Source organism: Chlamydotis macqueenii, chromosome 13 (genome assembly GCF_036417535.1).
Source record: "Chlamydotis macqueenii isolate bChlMac1 chromosome 13, bChlMac1.mat, whole genome shotgun sequence".
In the NCBI taxonomy this organism is placed as follows: domain Eukaryota; kingdom Metazoa; phylum Chordata; class Aves; order Otidiformes; family Otididae; genus Chlamydotis; species Chlamydotis macqueenii.
In genome coordinates, this window is record NC_141568.1 from 22138647 (window position 1) to 22158710 (window position 20064).

The following is a 20064-nucleotide window of genomic DNA, read 5'->3' on the forward strand; positions in this document are numbered from 1 at the left end:
TCTGACATAACAAAGGAACTTCTGCTTTGTAGGGACAGAACAACCAAGGCATGGTTAACCTGGACAAGCTGGGAGGCTGCCAGCATTTCTAATGTAGAATTTTATCATTCAAAACCATTATTTTTCCAAATGATGCAGACATGATGCATGTTCACATTTGAGAATGCTTTTATGATGTATCTTGAGAGACTGGTGGAGAATCCTACTGGATTCTAGGTCTGTGCTAGAGAGACAAGTGGCAATTAAATGATGAAGCTGTAGGAAATGAAGCAGTAGAGCAATTGGCAATGGCAACTCCTGTGAAGGCTGGTCTAGGCTGTAGGTTAATGCTAGGTGGTGAAAACTTTGAAATGTCTGTTTTACCTTAACTGAATATAATGGTCTAACATTAACTGAACTTGCTTACACCTTGACTTGACTGCTGTAGTGAAAATTGTTCTGACTTGATTGGATAGTGAATGAGACCTTGGTGGGAGTGTCCAATAACTTTGTGCTACCTGTTTTCTGAAAAAGGCAAATATGATCCTGGGAACAAGAATTATGGAGTAGACAACAACTAAATCCTTGATCTACTGATGTACGAGTCTGGCTTGGAGGGGAGGAGGAATGGGGAGATAATCCAATGGCCTTACTTGCTTAGTGGTATAAATAATGCTATTCAAAAATCTTAATGTTGCTGTGTATCTGTTGATGCTGTTCCTCTTAAGAGAACTGTTACGGTGATTGCTTTGTTACGAAACATCCATAGCAGAACATGATGATTATGCTCATGTAGATACATTCATATAGTAGGGATATGCCCTCCTAGCTTATAATATTTGTTAACCATGTTTGTTTTACAGGATCAGTCCTTGTAACTTGGGAACTGTCTTTGAACAGTGTTTTTATGATTTCAATTGCAGTTACCCAAACGTTGTAGGCTAGTGCTTTTTCCCATGTGCCACGTGTTAAGGCTACAAAGTTAGGACTCTTCCACAGTTCTTAATTACTTTTATTGAAATTTTACAAAGTAAATAATTTCAAAATACTGTCTGTAAACTTTAAGATCAACCATACTAACATGCATTTTGGTTGTGGCAATGGACAACTACGGCTGTTCAATAGCCATCACTCTTATTATATATTATAATAGCTATCACTCATTTAATTAAAGCAAAGGGAAGTGTGTGCCAAGCTAAGTAGAAAATGCTTATGATGGTGGAAACAAACTTGTATCACTAGTGATGTTCAAATTGATACCTCTTGTGGGACAAATCTAGTCAAAACTCTAGGGATCTAGCTGTGTGAGCTTCTCTTGTGCCAGAGGCAGAATGGCAGAAACAGTATATAGTTGTTTACATTCTTTTTCACACTCGTGGTCAATAGCAAGACTGTGAATTTTAACAGACTTTTGAGTCATGCTACTCATGATGCATGACTTGGAAAATGTCGAAACACTTCAAGGAATACTTTTTTAACACTCATGACTTAATGGAGGGATAGTTCAACAACATTTTTTTTTTTCCTTTTAGAACTATCTAGAACTAGTAAAAGTCTAATTAGAATAGTTTTTAAAATTACTCCAAGGGAAGTTTACCTGTCTCTGTCTATAGCAAGATCTGTCTGTCATAGATCTCATAGACATATGAGACATGCTTACTCTATACTTACAGCAGAAGATGGAAGAGTGTTACCCACGGGTCCTGTAAGGCGTAGAGGTTTGACTCGGGTAGATCTGTGCCCATGCAGGATCCTGGCAGGGGGCAGGGAAGTCATAGCTGAGGGGGGAAACTCATGGTGAATCTCTTCCTGTGTATGGACTCTCAGTTCTCATATCTCCTGTCACAAAGCTCAGAACCCTTTTATATTCCTGTCCCTGAGCTCAGTTCTACTAAAAATTCTGCTCTCTTATTTCTCAATAGCTTTTTCCACTCCAGTCAGTGCTTCCTTACCTTCTACATTTGCTCAGTTCTCTGGCACCTGACTGTTCTGGTGCCTCTTGTCCCATGCTTTACCTGGACCACCAGTATTTAGTTTTTTGCATTGGTCATGATCTTGTCTGGCTTGCCGCTAAAGTGGGGAAAAAAACATACTGCCCTTAACAGCTGAGACCTTTGGCATCTTGGAGTGTGTTTGGGGATAAAGTATAACAGGTCCAAGGTTAACACTTCATGAAATTCCCTTACCAGCAATATTTAGTTATTAAAAGTGAGAAAGTCTGAACTCTAATTATTGGTCATGAATGTTGTATTCCCTTTTCAGCACTTTAATGCTAGTGCACCATTACCAGAAAATAAACTGTTTGCATCATTTCCCAAAGAGCTTTGAGAAATTGCCTTTCTTTTCAGTTGCTGTTGTTTCTCCAGCTACGTGTGTCACTGTATTTCTATACATTCATAAATACCTACACTTGTACCTCCTTAGCAGTATCCCATAAACTACCTAGTGCACATTGCACTTAATACTTGCAGGTGAGTATCAGCCAGTTTAGGCTCCCACTAAGCAAGATGTACTGTCAGCCTTCACACTTTTTTTTTGTCACATAAAATGAGGCTGAATTTTGGCTTTTCCTGGACACAGGAGTTTTATAAAGGTTTTCCTAAAGCTCATGTGACAGAGTGGATATAGAACAGGGTTCATGGCTGAATTCACCTACAGAAGCCAAAATGACGTCTCATAGAGTGAATGCTGCACACAGGATCTGTGGCAAGCTGCTCTGATGATCATCAGAAGTGTATACGGAGCCCAGCACAAACCAAACACACTGACAATAATTGCTAAGGATTTTGCTGCTCTTTTATCCCGGGAAAGTCTAAATCTATTTGCCATAGTGTTGGTAATGTCCACTGTACTGGTGGTGTTGCATGTGCTTTCTGTAGTTTTGTAGAAACCATCCCTGTGAGGTTTGGTCTTGACTTCCACCTGAAGTGGTGGAAGGTCTTGATTGACAGTTGAATTTAATGACTGATTGTCAAGCTTATGTAGGCTGAGCCTTGAAGCCTTTTTTATGGGGTGTAAGGCTGCTTGCTCTCTTTTTATGTTTGTGTCCATTAGCAGGTTTAACAAAAAATACAGTATGTTCCTTTTTTTCCCCCTGGAAACTTTTTTTCACAGTCCTTTTGACTAGGTGATAGGTTTTCATTTCTGAGGGATGTGCGTTTCTGGATGTTGAGGTAAATAATTAAGTTGAAGTATGTAACAGTGATGAAAGGTGTAAAGAACTCAATAGTAGAGGCAATCATTAGGAAATACAAGTTGTAGAAGAATTCTGCATGACATTCTTCTTCAGGGAGGATGCTCTTTTGGGCAATGTGTTCCCAACTGAGAATGGCTGGACCATAGAGAAGAAAAGCAGCAGTCCATACAGTGATCATCTTCAATATTGCATTTCTGCTCATCCCTTTCTGAGCCCTGTAACTGACCTGAGAGAGAGAAAAGTTAAGTCCCATATATTACTAGTATCTCAACCAGTTACGTGGTTATCTTGGAATATGGCCCTCTGTCACCTGTGAGGGTTGACATTGCTTTAGGGATGAGAGCTATACCAAGCTTACCAGTACCACAGAAAAGCTGTTCCTAAAATATCCATTCCAATAAGCAATATCAAGGTGACTGGATATGTTCTGAGAATGTGCATTGGCTCTTAAGAGCTAGCAAACCACAGCTCTGCCAAAGCAAATAGCCACTGCTATTTCTAGAATTGGTTGTTGCCAGCTGCTTACATATTCAATTGCATTAGCTGTGACAGCAGTTTATAGAATGTCTAAAAACATCACCATTCAAAATTCACTTATTTAGAATTTGTAAATAAAATACACAAAAGGATCTGAATTCATAGAACACCCATGCAAGTTCGTTCTTCTGCTTTGTAGAGAGCGTTTTTTTCTTAATGTAAAAATCACACACACACACAAATTAATGGGTAATAGCTTTTACTTCTGTTTGATATCCTTAATTTCATTATTTTACAAAGTACTTGCAGAACTCTTTATCTGTAATTAAGATGTATAGATGGAGTGCTGTGGTCTGGAAAGTGCTTTAGAGGAAGAGTAACTGATTTCCCTTGGAAAATAGAGACGCTAAGGTGCAAAAAAAAAAAAAAAAAAAAAAAGTAGTATGGATGTCAGTAATACTGAGTCAATAAACCATATCAGCAATAGAATCAGTAGAATCTTAAGATCAAGATGATCATCTCAATTTTCTAATTCCCTGTTGTACTGCACAATATTAATATTTAATATAGTGAAGTAGAATTCAATCCTCACATCTCTGCAGTGGCCACACAGTGTTTTGGAATATGAAGTCCTCAAGCTTGAATTCTGTATAGGATTAATGTTTATTGCCCCAATCTGTGGATCTTGATCTCCAGAGCCAATGTTGTTCTGGTAGAATACCCATGCAGCTGAGGAATCCTACATTTGTCTGAAGCAGGTCTGATTTGGCAGTCCTTGACAAAACTACTAATTATTTCAGGAGCAGTCTTGTAGGAAGATTACCATTTTAATTCAGAGAGAGAATAACTTACAACTTCATATATTCCTGTTCATATGTTCTTATGTTGCCCTAACCTAACAGACAGCTTCTGTATTCCTGCTTGGGGAGGGATTTTTATATGGGAGATTAATTTCAAGTATTTTGAAGTGGCTATTTTTTTTTTCATTTATTATGACCAGTTTCTGTTTCTGAAACCATCCAGTCTATATATTTATACTATGTGTATAGTCATGAGAGTGTGGTTTATGAAAGCAAATCGGAACCTAGAAAAGAAAGGAATTGCTAAGTGTTGACTGTTTAAGAATTAATCTGTTCTTTTTGAAGTGGAAGAAATGAAGTTGTTAAAACGCTGTTATGTATGAACTATTAAAGTGATCTTGCAGCCCTTCTTTGTACTGTTTGCTAAAAAAGTATCATTGCTTCTTTAGAGCAGTGAAGCTAAATTAACGTTTTAACGAAATGTGGGTGGAACCAGGGGGCTGAAGAATAACCAAGAAGTGCGTGTAGAAGAGTGAAACCTATTAGCAGGTAAAATGTATTATTTTGGCACCATCCAAAATAGTTCGAGGCAGTATGGTCTACATGAAAACAAAGTTAGCTTTTGAATTTGCAAAGTGTAGTCTACTCCTTTTTCAATAACTGACATGCCGCATGGCTGAGGCAAGGCTCCAGCCATTCTGTGGCTGTTGCATGGAAACAGCATTTGCATCCTTTGAAAGATGTTAATTTCTATTCTGCCACTTTTGAACCATAGACAGCTGTATACATCTAATTCCCCCTCAGAGTTTGGTATGTGTGGCAAGATCTATTCTCTGCCTCCTGCTGCAGCTGGGATGAGGCTAGGCTGGCTTGGGCTATCATTTGTCAGGTGCACTGCCATGTTCTGAGAGATGGTCTGTTTCTGCTGGGTAATACTCTTTAAGCTTACTCAAGGTGTGGCTGGGGAGGAAATAAATACACCTTGTTCCCTCTGTCCTTCTAGCTGGAGCAGTAGCATATACAAACTGCCTGTTTCTACAACAGAGTACCTCTTTCAACGTAAAAGTGAGAAGTAAATGTCTTTTCTGCCAAAGCTCCCAGGACTATTTCGAGGACTGGGGGGCACTGCCCAGATACCCCTTGTCTCCTGTGGTGTCTGAGTGAGGTGCAGTGGTGTTGAGAGCCAGGTGCCCTACAAACCATCCTGTCTGAAAGGGCAGCCTTGGAGCCCCTGCAGCCCACCCCAGCCCTTATGGCTTTGGTGACAGAGGTGAACCTGTCGAAGCTGATCAGGACGATGCTGAAGACGGAGGCGGTGCACACCAGGTAGTCCGCCACCAGCCACAGCTTACACAAGCCCCTGCCGAGTCTCCACTCGCCTGTCAGCACGCAGAGGATGTAGAGGGGGATGCAGAAGCCTCCTGCGGACAGAGCTCGGCAGCGACGCGTGCCGCGGACCGCAACCCTCTGCCCCTCCCCGCGACTCACCCACCAGCAGGTCGGCGACGGCCAGGATGAGGAAGAAGAAGTTGCCCTGCGTGCGGAGGCTGCGGTCCACCACGAACGCCAGAACGGCCAGGGCATTGCCCAACACCGCGGCCAGCACCAGCAGCCCCACGAGCGCTGCCAGCAGCGCGGCGGTAGCGGTGACGAACGCTCCGCCGCGCTGCCCCTCCGCCCCGCACGCTCTGCCGGAGCGGTTCAGCCACGCCTAGCCCCGCCCCGTGGCTCCCGCCGGCGACTCCCGCCTCGCGCTGCTCTTGGCACCGCCCCTGCCCCGCCGCGCCCGGCCCCTCCCGGCGGGGGGCGGTGCCGGCAGCGCGCCCGGCACTGGCATGGGCAGAGTTTGCGCCTCGCGGGGCGGTGTCAGGGCTGCGGGCGGGAGAGCCCCGTGCCCGCTGTTCGCAGGCGGGCTCTCTGCCGAGCCCCTGCCGTGCAGCGCCGTGAAGTAATGCTGCCAACGTCCCCGGCTCTCACGGGCTTTCCCGGGTTCACTCCTACGCTGTTGCTGGGCGGGGTAGCCCCAGCTGCCTGCTCGTCACCCGCACCACAGCAGCAGCTCTTTCCTATGGCCCATAAGGCCCTCGTAAACTTTGCTCTCTGCCGTGTCTAGGAGACTTTCTGCCCCCTTTTCCCTGCGCGTTTGGCCCGGCAGAGCCAGTGGTGTGGTGAGGTGCTGGGCGGCCATCTTCTGCCTCTGGGCGAGCTCATGGCCTCAACCTTTTCCTCTGTGGGAGCACTGAGAAGGTCTCACTGCTCTGCCTGGCCACTCGTTTTCACAAAACTTGCAGGAACACACTATTTCTGAGACTTTCTTTCCAAAACATTCCAGGCCAGGTTGGACGGGGCTCTGAGCAACCTGCTCTGGTTGGAGATGTCCCTGCTCCTTGCAGGGGGGTTGGACTGGATGATCTTTAAGGTCCCTTCCAACCGAAATCGTTCTGTGACTCTGTGAAAACTGTAAAGCCGATAAATCTATAATAAAAGAAATTTAATAGTCCAGGTAACTATTAAGCAGGTATTCTTTATTACAGCGCCAGGCACATGGGGGATCGCTCCTCCAAACGTGTGTGAGGAGTTAAGTGACAGGTACAATATATATGCATCACGGATATACATATTCCTAGAACTTCCCAGGACTTGGTTACATATTTACGATGCGAGTTATAGAACACTGGAACAGGTTGCCCAGAGAGGTGGTGGAAGCCCCATCCCTGGAAACGTTCAAGGCCAGGCTGGATGAGGCTCTGAGCAACCTGATCTAGTCAGGGATGTCCCTGCTCCTTGCGGGGGGTTGGACTAGATGACCTTTGAAGGTCTCTTCCAACCCTAACCATTCTATGATTCTATGATATTCATGAGTTTTCCTAGAAAAAAAAATTATAACACGTTTCCACCCCCACGGGACAGGTTATTTCCCGGTCTTTGCTGCCATCCAGTGTCTGTTCTCAGGAGTCGCAGTCCCTCTGGGGGTCGTTTACTTCATCGGTGGTGGGTTTCCTCCTCTTCATCAGTGTGTTCGCTGCGTGAACTCAGACCTTTGTCCTACTTTATTCTTGCTGCCAAGGCGGTTTCTTGCTGACTTGTCTTTGTTGGTTCCTGATGTCCTTGGTTATTCCGCTCTATCAGTCTTGCGATGGGTTTATGGCTTCTGCTCAAGGCTTCAGACACGTAGACTTTATCTTTCTTGTTCTTTATCTTTCTTGTTCCTCTCTGGCATGCACATATGTGGGTAGTAAGCACTTTTACAGTTCCTGCTAGGCTGTGTAGAAATTACTGCTCTATTGTAAAGCTACTTGATTTTTATTATTTAATAATTTTATTATTCTGATTAGTCCTTTATTCTTCTAAATCTCCTCTTCAGCTGGCAGTAGATTTAGACAGTATGTTAAAGTGCATTGTGACAATTATTTCAGAGAACCAGTTTTACCACAGAAGGCAGATCTATTCCAGAAACCAAACACGTGAGCAGCAAGGAAAGAGCTAAGACTTCTTTCAGATTCTGGAAAGATGTCTGACCTGGCACAGTGGAGGAGGACTGTGACACAGTTATTTTCTCCATTCTTTTCCCAGTTATTTTTTTCCAATATTCCACATTCAGGTTGACCTCTCCTGCACTTCTGTTCAAAAAACACCTGAATTAATTTCCTGACATTATACACTTCCCCCCCCCGCCCCCCACTCCAGATATCCCTTCAGTAATAGGATGACATTTTCTGTATCTTGTTTCTCTGCAAAATCTAGGTGATGTCATATTGAAATATTTAGAGTGGAAGCCTATCTTGACTTCCTGTAGTCATACTCAGGTCCCAGTTCAATGGATTGTTTAGCCCCTCTTTGACAAATACTTCAGGTATACATTGATTTACACGGAGATAATGGCGTTTAATAACAATCAGCCATGCACCCATACTGTGCTGAGTTGATACTTCAGTATCAACTTCAGTACTTCAGGGTTTGGAGGGATAATTTCACACTGAAGATAATGCATGTCTTGATTGATTTTTTTCAGACATCTGCCTTATTTTCTCTATTTCTATAATAATCTTCTTACAGCAATATAAGAAAAGTAGCTTTTATAGTGGCTCGAAGAAAGTATTACTACTCTCCTTTGATGATGACTTCAGCTTTTATTATTTGTGAATAATTTTTTTTTTTACTTTATTCTTTGTGAATAAAATGGAAGTGGAATGGAAATACATAGAATCATAGAATCATAGAATGGTTAGGGTTGGAAGGGACCTTCAAAGGTCATCTAGTCCAACCCCCCCTGCAAGGAGCAGGGACATCCCTGACTAGATCAGGTTGCTCAGAGCCTCATCCAGCCTGGCCTTGAATGTTTCCAGGGATGGGGCCTCCACCACCTCTCTGGGCAACCTGTTCCAGTGTTCTATAACTCGCATCGTAAAAAATTTTTTCCTAATTTCTAATCTAAATCTACCCGCCTCTATTTTAATACCATTACCTCTCGTCCTATTGCAACAGGCCCTACTGAACAGCCTCGCCCCATCTTTCTTGTAGGCCCCCTTGAGGTACTGGAAGACCGCTCTAAGGTCTCCCCGGAGCCTCCTCCTCTCCAGGCTGAACAGCCCCAACCCTCTCAGCCTGTCCTCATAAGAGAGGTGCTCCAGCCCTTTTATCATCTTCGTGGCCCTCCTCTGGACCTTCTCCAACTGGTCCATGTCCTTCTTGTGTTGGCTGTACTTCTAGCTATGTGATGAACTTGTCATCTCATCATAGAGATTATTGGGTTTTCTTCCATTGGCTCAGCAATGCTTCAGCAGCATTTATCTGACACAGCAAGAACCTTACTTAATCTATGGACAGGGTGAATAATTTTTTTTTAAATTTCAAGGTGAAAAGAGTATAACAATTTTCTCTTTAAAATGTTCTATTTTTCTCTCTTCAGTTGTCAATTAGAATATGCTGTTTTTAAGTATTCCACTATCGATTTCCAATTGCCCTTGTCTGCTCTGTCTTACTAGTGAACTTTTCACCAGTGAATTTGGTGAGGACCAAACCTGAGAAAAAATATGCAAAGATTTTTGTCCCTGCACTGGTCATGATTAAGACCATGCTTTTTTTTTTTTTTTTTTTGAGAGGTGACACTACGGTAAATAACTGTTCTGGTTTTGTTCAGTGACGGGGGGCTGCGGTGGCAGCTTCTGTGGGAAACTGCTGGAAGTTGTTTCCCCTTTGTCCAGTGGACTTGGCCGGGCCTGGGGCGGAGCTTCTGCTGGCCAAGGCCAAGCCAGTTGGTAGCAGAATGTTCCCTGATAACACCTCTGCAGTAACGTATTTAAGAAGGGGAAAACAGAAAAAAAAAAAAAAAAAAAAAAAAAAAAAAAAAAAAAAAAGAGTGAAGAGAATATGTGAAGAAGCTGAGCGGGGGCAGAAAGGTGGAGGCGCGAGCCTTGTGGGCCTTGCAGCCCTCACCCTCTGGCCTCCTGCTGGGCGGCGACTGGGCCCGATTGGGCCCGGACTGGCTGCAAGGAGTGGAGAGGAGAAGAGATGTGAATGAGATGTGAAGAGACCCTGAGAGGCATCTGCCAGCCTGTTGTGAAGGATTTCTGGTGAGAGGAACAGCTGCAGACGCCAAGGGCAGTGCAGAAGGCGGGGGAACAGTAATGCGGCTCCTGGGCAGAATTCCCCTGCAGCCTGTGGTGATGGCCATGGTGGAGCAGGTTGTCCCCCTGCAGCCCATGGAGGTCCACGGAGGAGCAGAGATCCCCCTGCAGCCCGGGGAGGACCCCACGCCGGGGCAGGTGGGTGCCTGAAGGCGGCTGTGCCCCGTGGAGGCCCCGCTGGGGCAGCCGTTCTGGAGGGACTGCACCCCGTGGAAGAGATGACCCACACCAGAGCAGTGACATGAAAGACTGCAGCCCGTGGGAGGGACCCCATGCTGGAGCAGGGGAGGAATGTGAGGAGTTCTTCCCCGAGGATGAAACAGCGGCGTAAAACAATGTGTAATGGAGTGACCGCAACCCCCATTTCCTCTTCCCCCCTGTGCCACTTCGGGGGGAAGGTGGTAGAGATAATGTTAAGCCCGGGAAGAGGGAGGCCTGGGGGGAAGTTACCTTGTTCTCTGTCTCATTATACGGCTTTATTTTTAGCAATAAATGAATAGCTTTCCCCAAGTTGAGTCTGTTTTGCCCATAACGGTAACTTTAAGGATCTCTCCCTGTCCTTATCTCAAGCCTCGAGCTGTTTTTCCCTTATATTATCTCTCCCCCATTCCCTCGGACGGTGGCAGGAGTGAGAGAGAGACTGCGTAGCTTGGTCGCAAGTGGGGCTAAATGATGACAACCGTCTACGTATGGTGATGGCCTTCAGCTATAGAGTTACATCCTTTCATTTCTGTGCAGCTTCCAGTAGCCGACTACCAACCTACACTGGGTGTCTCAGCAATGTAGTGTCATGTGCAGCACAGACGTACCCTCCATCTCATAGCTGAAGCTGCTGTGTGTGACATGGTGTATGACATTACTGAATTTCTGTCCTGGCTACTCTTTTTTGTCACATTGAGTGATGTGGAGGAGAAAACTTGTTAGTATTTATTTATATGTGACCACAATTTATCTATTATTTAAAGTATAATCGTATTAATATTAATAATAAATTATTTAAAGTATAAACCACGTCTCATTTCTCAGTAAATGGCTGCTTCCTGCAGGGGTTGCCTCTTCCAGTCTGGCATCTTAAGCTGCTTCACTCCAGGAATAGTCACGCTGCTGGACACGGATTCACTGCATGAAATATTTTGCACCATTACCCAGGAGTATCTTGTACAAACGAAAGTGCAGGCCAGAAACACTGACCGAAATTTGCATTGCCAAAGTCTAAAGATTTAAGATATCTGCCAGCTAAATGGTGCCAAGAACTCCAGGACCAATCACCTAAAACCCAGCCACAGTCACTTCCAAAAAAGCTGGACAACAATAAGTGATACAAATAAACCTGGAAATCATACAGTTGTTTTTTCAGGACTTTATGTATGTAATGGGGTAGTAAAAAAACTGAATAGAAAGTGGCCAGGCAACTGTAAAATGCAGTAAGTGTTAAATGCAGTGTTCAGGCATGCTGCTTTCTGCACAGGCTACCAGCAAAGGTACAGTACCAGCTGGCATTTTATATATCTATATCTCTCTCTATATATATATCTAGATGTAAAAATAGTATTTGAACATCATGAACAAGAGGAGATTCAGTTGTCACTACAGTAAAAGGTGAAGTCTAAGTAGTAACTTAAAGTTTCTCCTGCTGTGACTGATAATATAAGTAATATGGGATAAAGAACTTGGGCCGTATTGGAAGTATAACTTCTTGGGTGTTCTTCTGTAGTACACTGCATTCATTGTGTCTTTCATTAAATTCTGTTTCTTAGTGTTCTTGTGATTAACTATGTATCATAAATTAGTGCTGAAGTACTTGTGGTATATTCTAACAGTTGTTGAATTATTCACTGTGTAATCTGTGGAGCTGTTGGCTACTTTAGGTCATTGGATAGAAATTGGGTAAGTTATATATTTATAGTTATATATTAAGTCAGTTTTAGATAGTAATAACATCTCAGACATGACCTGATGCAGTGCATTTTCACTCGATATTAACTAGTGAGTTAATAAGGTTTTAAAATGTTATGACACATCACTGCAGATGAAGCCAGTGAGTTACCATACAGGATGTGTTAGACTGACTTTAAAAATTTGAATAATGAGGTTATCTGTTGATTATAACTAATGAGATAACCAAACTATGCAAAGCAATAATTTGGGCATGGGTTTCTGTTTCTGAGCAGGTATTTGTACTTTTAAGTTCTCAGTTATCTGCAAAGTTCATGGCTCTGAAATAACTCTTAAGCTTGTTACACTTACAACAAGTAACCATACTAACTAGCTATTTTGAAGGGAGGTGCTTTAGAAGAAAAAAACTGGTGCCAAGACTGAGTATTCTTGCTTTGGAAGTTATTTGTGGAGAAGTCCAGGGCCTCAGAAAGGTTAGATGAATAACATCACGAGCAGAGCAAAAGAAAATACCATGCAGTACAGCAGCTCAGTGTACGTGGCATTGCAGAGTGATTAACATTGAAAATAACCAGATTCAGTCACGGCCTTTTATTAAGAGCTACTGGTTTTTATCATTCTCAAGTATGTATCAATTCTGGCAAAGGGTTGTGACAAGTTGTTTTTGCATTTGGCAAGTGATGAGTATAGTATCTTACTTCAGTCTTACCTGTGGAATATTTGGGAGATTTCTTTTTGTCCTAATATAGATTTTGAAAAGCCTGGCTGTACGTTGGTATTATGCAGAGTTGCATACACAATAATGTTTGACAGACTCAAGGAAATAGCTGAAGATCAGAATGGATGACACATAAGGAAAGCAAATGTATGTAAACACTGGATATTCCATTTTGGACCAGGTTTGTTTGATACAGTTAGAGAAAATCTCTTCCTGTTCTCAGTAACAGAGCTCTGAACAAAAGCATTGTCTCTCTCGCTCTGCCTCTCTCTGCCTTGTCTTCTCAGAGGTGAAAGATTTGGCTAGGTATCAGTGTTAAGCTCTGGACAACACCACCTTTTTATGAAGCCACATACGGGTAATTAGGGCTGTGCCACTTCTTGGCAGTCTTTGAGAGGAGTCTGTCTGCAGCCCTGTCAGTGAGAGAGTGTGATCTCTCACTGAGCACATTTGTTAGAGGTATACTGATGACATACTTGCAAAGGCTTTTCAGGTCATCTGCTGTATTTCAGTGCTTGCTGAAAGAAGTTCACTCCTCCAGACTTCAGCAGGAAAACAGAAGACAGCGTGCCACGCAGGGCACCTTGGTACTGGTGACTACCATACTGTTGCCACTGATAACATATGAACCTCTGTATTACTTTGAATTGAGTTAGATAATACGGGAATAAAAACATCAGTGACAGGCACATGCTAGTGGTGCAGTTATGAGTGTTGCAGAATGCTCAATACAAATAGAGGGAAGTTGGTAAAATATGGTTTTTGTAGACAAGATTGGGAGTTTTGTCTGTCTAGCATGAAGCTCTGTATTTAGTGGGTTAAAGATGAGATAGGAGCATGCTGTTAGCCAGTCAGCCTTTATTCATCAGTACCATCATGAACACAAAGAAATTTTTTTCAGCCACTGAGAACACTATGCTGCCAGCCACTTCCCACCCAGCTGAGCACATCCACGCTTCCCTGTGACACCAGTTCTTTGAACAGGTTCTGAGTGCACCACAGCAATACTGCCTGGGAGCTGTGGGAATCAGACCACCCTCTACTGCATGAGTTTTAATGCAACTTTAATTGGATTTTTATTGTTTGCCTCCCCAAAGCTTTGTTCCAACAACAGATGGGACCACTGTCCTACAATGTATGGGGCTGAGCTTTCTATCTAAGGAACAAGCTTTGCTTTTAAGTTACTGTCCTGGTTTTGGCAGGGATGGAGTTAATTTTTCCTCTCAGTAGCTGGTATGTTTTGGATTTCATGTGTGAAGAATGTTGATAAACACCCGGATGATACCAGTTGTTGTGAATGAGACCAAGGACACCATCCTGCTTTCCAAGTCTCGCTAATTTGCAGATGCAGGAAGCTGGGAGAAAAACAGACAGAATAATTGACCCAAACTGGCCAAAAAGAGTATTCCATGCCATAAATGTCATGCTCAGTATATAAGTGGGGGCAGGCGAGGCTGGGTATCTGCCTTCCTGGCATCCATCTTTCCTGCTCGTTTTGCTGGCATCGTTCCCCCTACCTTGCTGGCTCCCTTTTGCTCCTTTGCTTGCTGCTCAGTTTTGTTTCCGTGATCGCTGCTCGGGATGGGCTGTATTGGTCATTGGGACATCAGGTGGTGAGAAAACACATATTGTTCACTTTGTATATTTTTAATATCCTTATATTCTGTTATTATTGTAGTTTTCCATTTTTATTTTAGTAAACTGTCTTCATCTCAACCCACGAGTTCCTTCCTTCCCAATTCTCTCCCCCATGCACCTGGGGAGGGGGAGGGTGAGCGAGAAACTGTGTGGTGATTCGGGCTAAACCATCACAGTTACTCTTTATTTTAAATAGCATGACATCTATCCTATTCAGAGAACACTGATATCAGAGGAGGAGGGACTGAAAGGAAGTAGTAAAAGAAAAAGAGACAAAAAAAATAATTAAGAGTTTTAGCTATCTAATAATAATTATTAATATTGTTATTTTTATAGAACTTTAACAAAACAAATATTTTTTTCTCTTATTGATATTAGTTTAAATGGAGCTGCCTTTGTATCAGCAAGAGAAGAATTTTTGTTTAAAGCACATAATGGGATGGGCATTTCCATCTATCAGCCACTTCTGGTTTTGTATTATCTGCAAACTTGCTGAGGGTGCACTCTGTCCCATCATCCAGGTCACTAATGAAAAGGTTAAACAGTGTCAGCTCCACTATGGACCCCTGCAGTACACCACTCATGTCTGCCTCCAGCTGGACTTCATACTACTATCAGCAACCCTTTGACCCAGGCAGTTCCATCACTCCTCATATCTAATTTGTACTTCATCAGACCCACACCGGAGCAGTTTCACGAAGGACTGTGGCCCGTGGGAGGGACCCCATGCTGGAGCTGGGGAGGAATGTGAGGAGTTCTTTCCCGACGATGAAGCAGCAGCGTAAAGCAACATGTGGTGGACTGACCGTGACCCCTATTCCCTCTTCCCCCCTGTGCCACTCGGAGGGTAAGGAGGTAGAGATAATTGAAATGAAGTTAAGCCTGGGAAGGGGGAGGGTGGGGGGGGAAGTTATCTTGTTCTCTTTCTCATTATCTGCTTTGTTTTTAATAAAGAAATGAATAGTTTTCCCCAAGTCGAGTCTGTTTTGCCCATAATGGTAACTTTAAGGATCTCTCCCTGTCCTTATCTCCAACCTCAAGCTTTGTTGTTATCTCTCCCCATTCCCTCAGAGGGTCAAGGGAGTGAGAGACACACTGTGTAGCTTGGTCCTGGGCGGGGCTAAACTACAACAATAAGGTAAGGGAAATATCTTAAAACAAGCAATGGAAATGTTGTTTGGGTGTCTCAAAGTACTATGCAAAACAGTGATAGCATTTACCATTTACTTTGTGCCACTATTTTGTGTTGTTAACTGTTCTTTGCTGCTGATGTCTCTAGATGTCACCAGGCCAAAGACACCTCCAGCTCTGTCCTGTCACTTGTTTCCTTTTGGACAAACTTTGCCAAGAACTCAAAGGTCCAATTGTACTGTCAGGCTTCCTACAGCTTAGAGCAGCAGCCAGCAAGGATGCTGTCACTCACTTTGGTGTTTTATTTTTCTGCCATACCTCCAGAATTCATGACTAAAAGGTCACAGCAGTGTCCCAGTCATCACCCAGCTTGTGAAAGTCACAGTACTGAATGGTGGTATGCAATACTTATGTGTTCTCTGCACTTTTCCACTGTGTAAGCTGCATAAAGGCTTAGTACTTTTAGTACAGAGATAATAAAGACCATAAAATGTTTGTTTCTTACCAGGAGGGGAGGCCTTATACTGACCTAGAAGGCTGGACAGATACAGAGGGGCTCAGCTTGTTTATGGCAGTATTGTCTCAGTAATGTCAAAAGGGATGTGGTAGCTTACAACAGCTGAATATTGGATCCCTTACTCAGCGAGAAGAATATTGTGTAATATTGATTTGGCTACAAAAATGGGACTGAATGGGAGAAAACCCAGTGACTCCTGCTTTGCTTTTCACTTTCTGAAAGATTAGAAGATATTGAGAGTGTCCTTTTGACCATTCATTTTGCAGGTAAGAGCTGTGGAGCTCTGGGTGAGGACTCTTGTGGTGAGTCTGCTGCAGGCTCTGTCACTTCACAGAAATATTCAATACGTGCCTCCTTTAAAGCTCTAAGAATTAGTTAATTACGGGGCCTGACTCACTCTATTAACAGGTACTCTGAACTGGACACTTGATGCAAAGCGTGTGTGACACTGTCAGAGGGGACATCGATTTATGGCATAACAAGCATTTGAACCAAACTGACTTCTTCAGTGCTATTCTATCAAACCTGCTGTGCTGTCATTATTTATTAATGTTCCTTTCATACTAGTAAGCTGCTGTGATGTGATTCAGGCGCTGCAGCACAGCTGGCACGTGCTAGCTGGTACACTGAGGACACTAGCCAGCAGCTGGAGAGTTAGATTGGTGTGACCCTGGCTGTTCTCCGTATCTTTCTTCTCAGTGGAGAAATAGCAAATGCAGTATTTTCTGCAGGAATATGCAAAAGCAGCTGATGTTGAAGGCTAGCAATTATGGTTTATGCTAGTGAAAAGAGCAGGGAGAGTAAGTTCTTCTTAGTGATCAGTCTCTGTTCCTAAATGGAAGTGCAATAATAATAGAAAAAGAAATACAAAGTCAAACATTCTGAATGATAACTCTTCCTATTAGAATAGTAATGTGATATTCTGTAGCTCAGGAGCTGGCTCCAAATTCTTCCACAATATATTTTTCAGAAGAGAGGACCAGCTCCTCATAGAACAGCGTAGGCTATTACGTGTGTGGAAAAAGCTATTGATTTTAACATTAAAAACCAATTTAATGCTTGAATTAACAGGCTCTGTTTCAATTTCAATGTCTCTGCCTTCTTGTTAGTTGCAAATAGTCACATAAAGTACACAGAACTTGAAGAGTAAACTTTTAATGCTCTATTTTAAAATACTTGGTTTTCTTGTAATGGTGCTAAGGGGTTACCTGAGCATAGCCCTGCTAGTTGAGACAGTGGAGCATGAGTGGCTGATGGTCTGGAAAACCAGATCCTCTGTGCAAATAAGATTTTCTAGGCCTTACAAGGGTGTGGAAATGGTTTTGAGAGGCTTGTGCATTTCCTGGGAGTGGTGTTGTATAGTGAGAGTGGGTGTACACGGTTGGTAAGGTTGTGAAGTGGACTGAGCCGAGGGAAATCCAGCTACACAGTACAGTGGGACTGTGGGTTAAATCTGAGGGGAACTTGCAAAATTACTGGCTTTGCACACCTTTGAAATAGTTGACTATTCTTCACATTAGGGATTTTTACTTATACATGTCTGCCTGCAATTATGGGTATTTTCTATGACTTTTCCCTGTGTCAGAAAGCTAGGAGGAAAGCTAGCAATGGGGACAGTTCATTAGCTGTAGTCTTAATTTAAGGACAATCTTTAGTTATTTTGTGAAGAAGCCTGACTGTACAGACATAGCAAGGGATTCTCATCAGCACACCATTCTGCTTCGCTACAAACAAAAGAGGCATATCTAAAAAAAGAGCATACAAGCAATATTGCAAACTTAGATTTTTAAATTTTTTTTTTAGCTGGACAAGATATATTTTCCATTTCAGTGGAAATCTTTTCTACATTATAGACACTATTCCAGAGTGCTGATGTATACAAAGGAAAGAAATACAGTGGCTTCAAATACTTTTGAACGTATCATTTTTATTTTCTAAATAAAGGAGGCCCTGTTTTTGAAGGGTAAGATTTGCAGCTACTTAAAAGGCCACCAGAGGGAAAACTAGTTGGGATAAAACTAAAGAGTTTATTCAAAAGAAAAATAATATTTTATTTTACACTACTTAATGATTATTTTATTTATTGAGTATAATTTAAAGACAGTATATACAGGTTGAAATGCATATTTTTCATTGTCATATTTGAATTAAGACATTTCACTAAATAACCAAAATATGTCTTGGTATTTTAGAAAAAAAAAAGCTCCTTTTTTGATACAAGCTGTTCTGTAACTGAATTTGATCCAACTTATGAATGGCTTTGATCTCCCAAAAGCTCCACATTATGTTCTTCTTACTTAAAAAAAACCCCAAGCAATCTCACCCCAACAAACTATGGTAACCAAACAAAACAATAACTTTCACCCCAGTCATTTGTTTCTAACATTTTGGGGGGATCTGGAATGTGTACAGCTATGAATGTAAATATATATGCCATTCTACCTACAAAAAGTAAGATTAATACAAATTTTATTGAGATTAACAGACTGCAGTCGTTAGGGATCACTGGGTCACATATTCTATTGTTTTGTAAACTATGGACCTTAGAATGTACTCCGGTATTTGCTGTATTACGTAGAGAACCTGTATTTTTTTTCTGAAACACTTTTTCCTGAAAAGTCTCCAACATATTTTTTAAATTGCGAAATATTATAAGAACTCCATTAGAAAAAGAGTTGACTTTATCATTTGCATATGTTATGTGTTGCATCATTATCATATATACATATTTATGTAGTACATAGTACAGTTATTGTGATTATGCACAAATTGCTAAGCAGATTGCAGAGCAGAGACAACCAAGTCAACAACAGAAAAGCAACTAGAAAGGTCCAATGTGCCTGTGCATACTTTATTCCGGGTTATATTGCCCAAAATGAACTGGCTGCCTATCACCATTCCATTCGCTGAAGCAGCACACTTCAGATAGTTCCGGCCTTGCAAACTACCCTCTGCTAAGACATAATCATAAGCTCACTGACAAGTGTTTGTCAGAAATCACTTTGTGCTAATTGATCTCTTATCCGACTCACTTTAGTAGCTAATTTTTAAGACCCAAGAGCCATCATTACTACACATTAGTTGTCAGCTAATCCTTTGGAAAAAGGAACCTGAAGTACTTGAAGTACTACAAAATTAATTACAGGAGAATTGCTTTTAAACAGCCACATTCAAGATTTTAACTGAAACGAAAGGAAGCATTGATCAAAACAACATATCCCATCACCAACAGCTGTAGTCTTTTGCATCATTAGTAAATTTAATTTTATTTTGCTTACAGTGAAGGAGGAGGTGCACTGATCACTAGTAAAATCACTAGTGCAAGCGTTTTTCATTCTTTTCAAGCACACCTTCTTCCTGACAGAATTCTGCCTAATGATTTGTTGCATTCTGCATATGCAGTAATCATGATTTAATCCTTATCTTTAATCACTGCTCTTCAGTATTCTTTCAAAGACGTGGTCAGCAGCTCTAGAGGGGCAGAAGTTTAAGGTGTCGGTGATGGCAATGATGCCTATTCTTACTAACACCAGTGAAAATTCTAACAAGGCAAAATACAGCCTTCACTCTGTTATATAGAACCATAGAATGGTTAGGGTTGGAAGGGACCTTCAAAGGTCATCTAGTCCAACCCCCCTGCAAAGAGCAGGGACATCCCTGACTAGATCAGGTTGCTCAGATTCTCATCCAGCATTGCCTGCTCATGTTAAGCTTCTCATCCACCAGCACTCCCAAGTCCTTCTCCTCAGGGCTGCTCTCAATCCATTTTCTGCTGAGCCTGGATTTGTGCCTGGGATTGCCATGACTGTCATAGTTCAGCCCCGATCAGGACCAGACTACGCAGTCTGTCTCTCACTCCCCCCACCCTCCGAGAGAACAGGGAGAGAAAATATAAGGAAAACGGCTCGAGGTTTGAGATAAGGACAGGGAGAAATCCTTAAAGTTACCGTCACGGGCAAAACAGACTCCTCTTGGGGAAAACTATTCATTTATTGCTACAAACAGCAGGATAATGAGACAGAGAACAAGATAACCTCCATCCACCCCTCCCTCTTCCCGGGCTTAACATTATCTCTACTACCTCC

At 42.4% G+C, this 20064-nt stretch overlaps 1 protein-coding gene and 1 long non-coding RNA gene across 3 annotated transcripts in view; one reads left to right on the forward strand and one right to left on the reverse strand.

Annotated features, from left to right (window-relative positions):
- LOC147599160 (uncharacterized) overlaps positions 1 to 16248 on the forward strand; it is a 48354-nt gene extending 32106 nt beyond the window's left edge. The window contains exons 1-3 of one of the 2 annotated variants that reach the window (XR_015260010.1): positions 9875 to 10372; positions 15403 to 15469; positions 16202 to 16248. This is a non-coding gene — a long non-coding RNA (uncharacterized LOC147599160). Of the gene's footprint in view, positions 1 to 9874; positions 10373 to 15402; positions 15470 to 16201 lie in introns of those variants that run through there. The other variant, XR_015260011.1, reaches the window with a different exon arrangement.
- On the reverse strand, positions 2359 to 6640 carry LOC104475603 (histamine H3 receptor-like). Its single transcript, XM_086757986.1, has 4 exons — positions 6495 to 6640; positions 5941 to 6140; positions 5695 to 5873; positions 2359 to 3401 (listed from the first exon to the last, which is right to left on the reverse strand). The coding sequence occupies exons 1-4, from the start codon at positions 6638 to 6640 to the stop codon at positions 3039 to 3041; spliced, it is 888 nt and encodes a 295-aa protein (XP_086614112.1). The 3' UTR covers positions 2359 to 3038.
- Positions 16249 to 20064: the final 3816 nt, after the last annotated feature.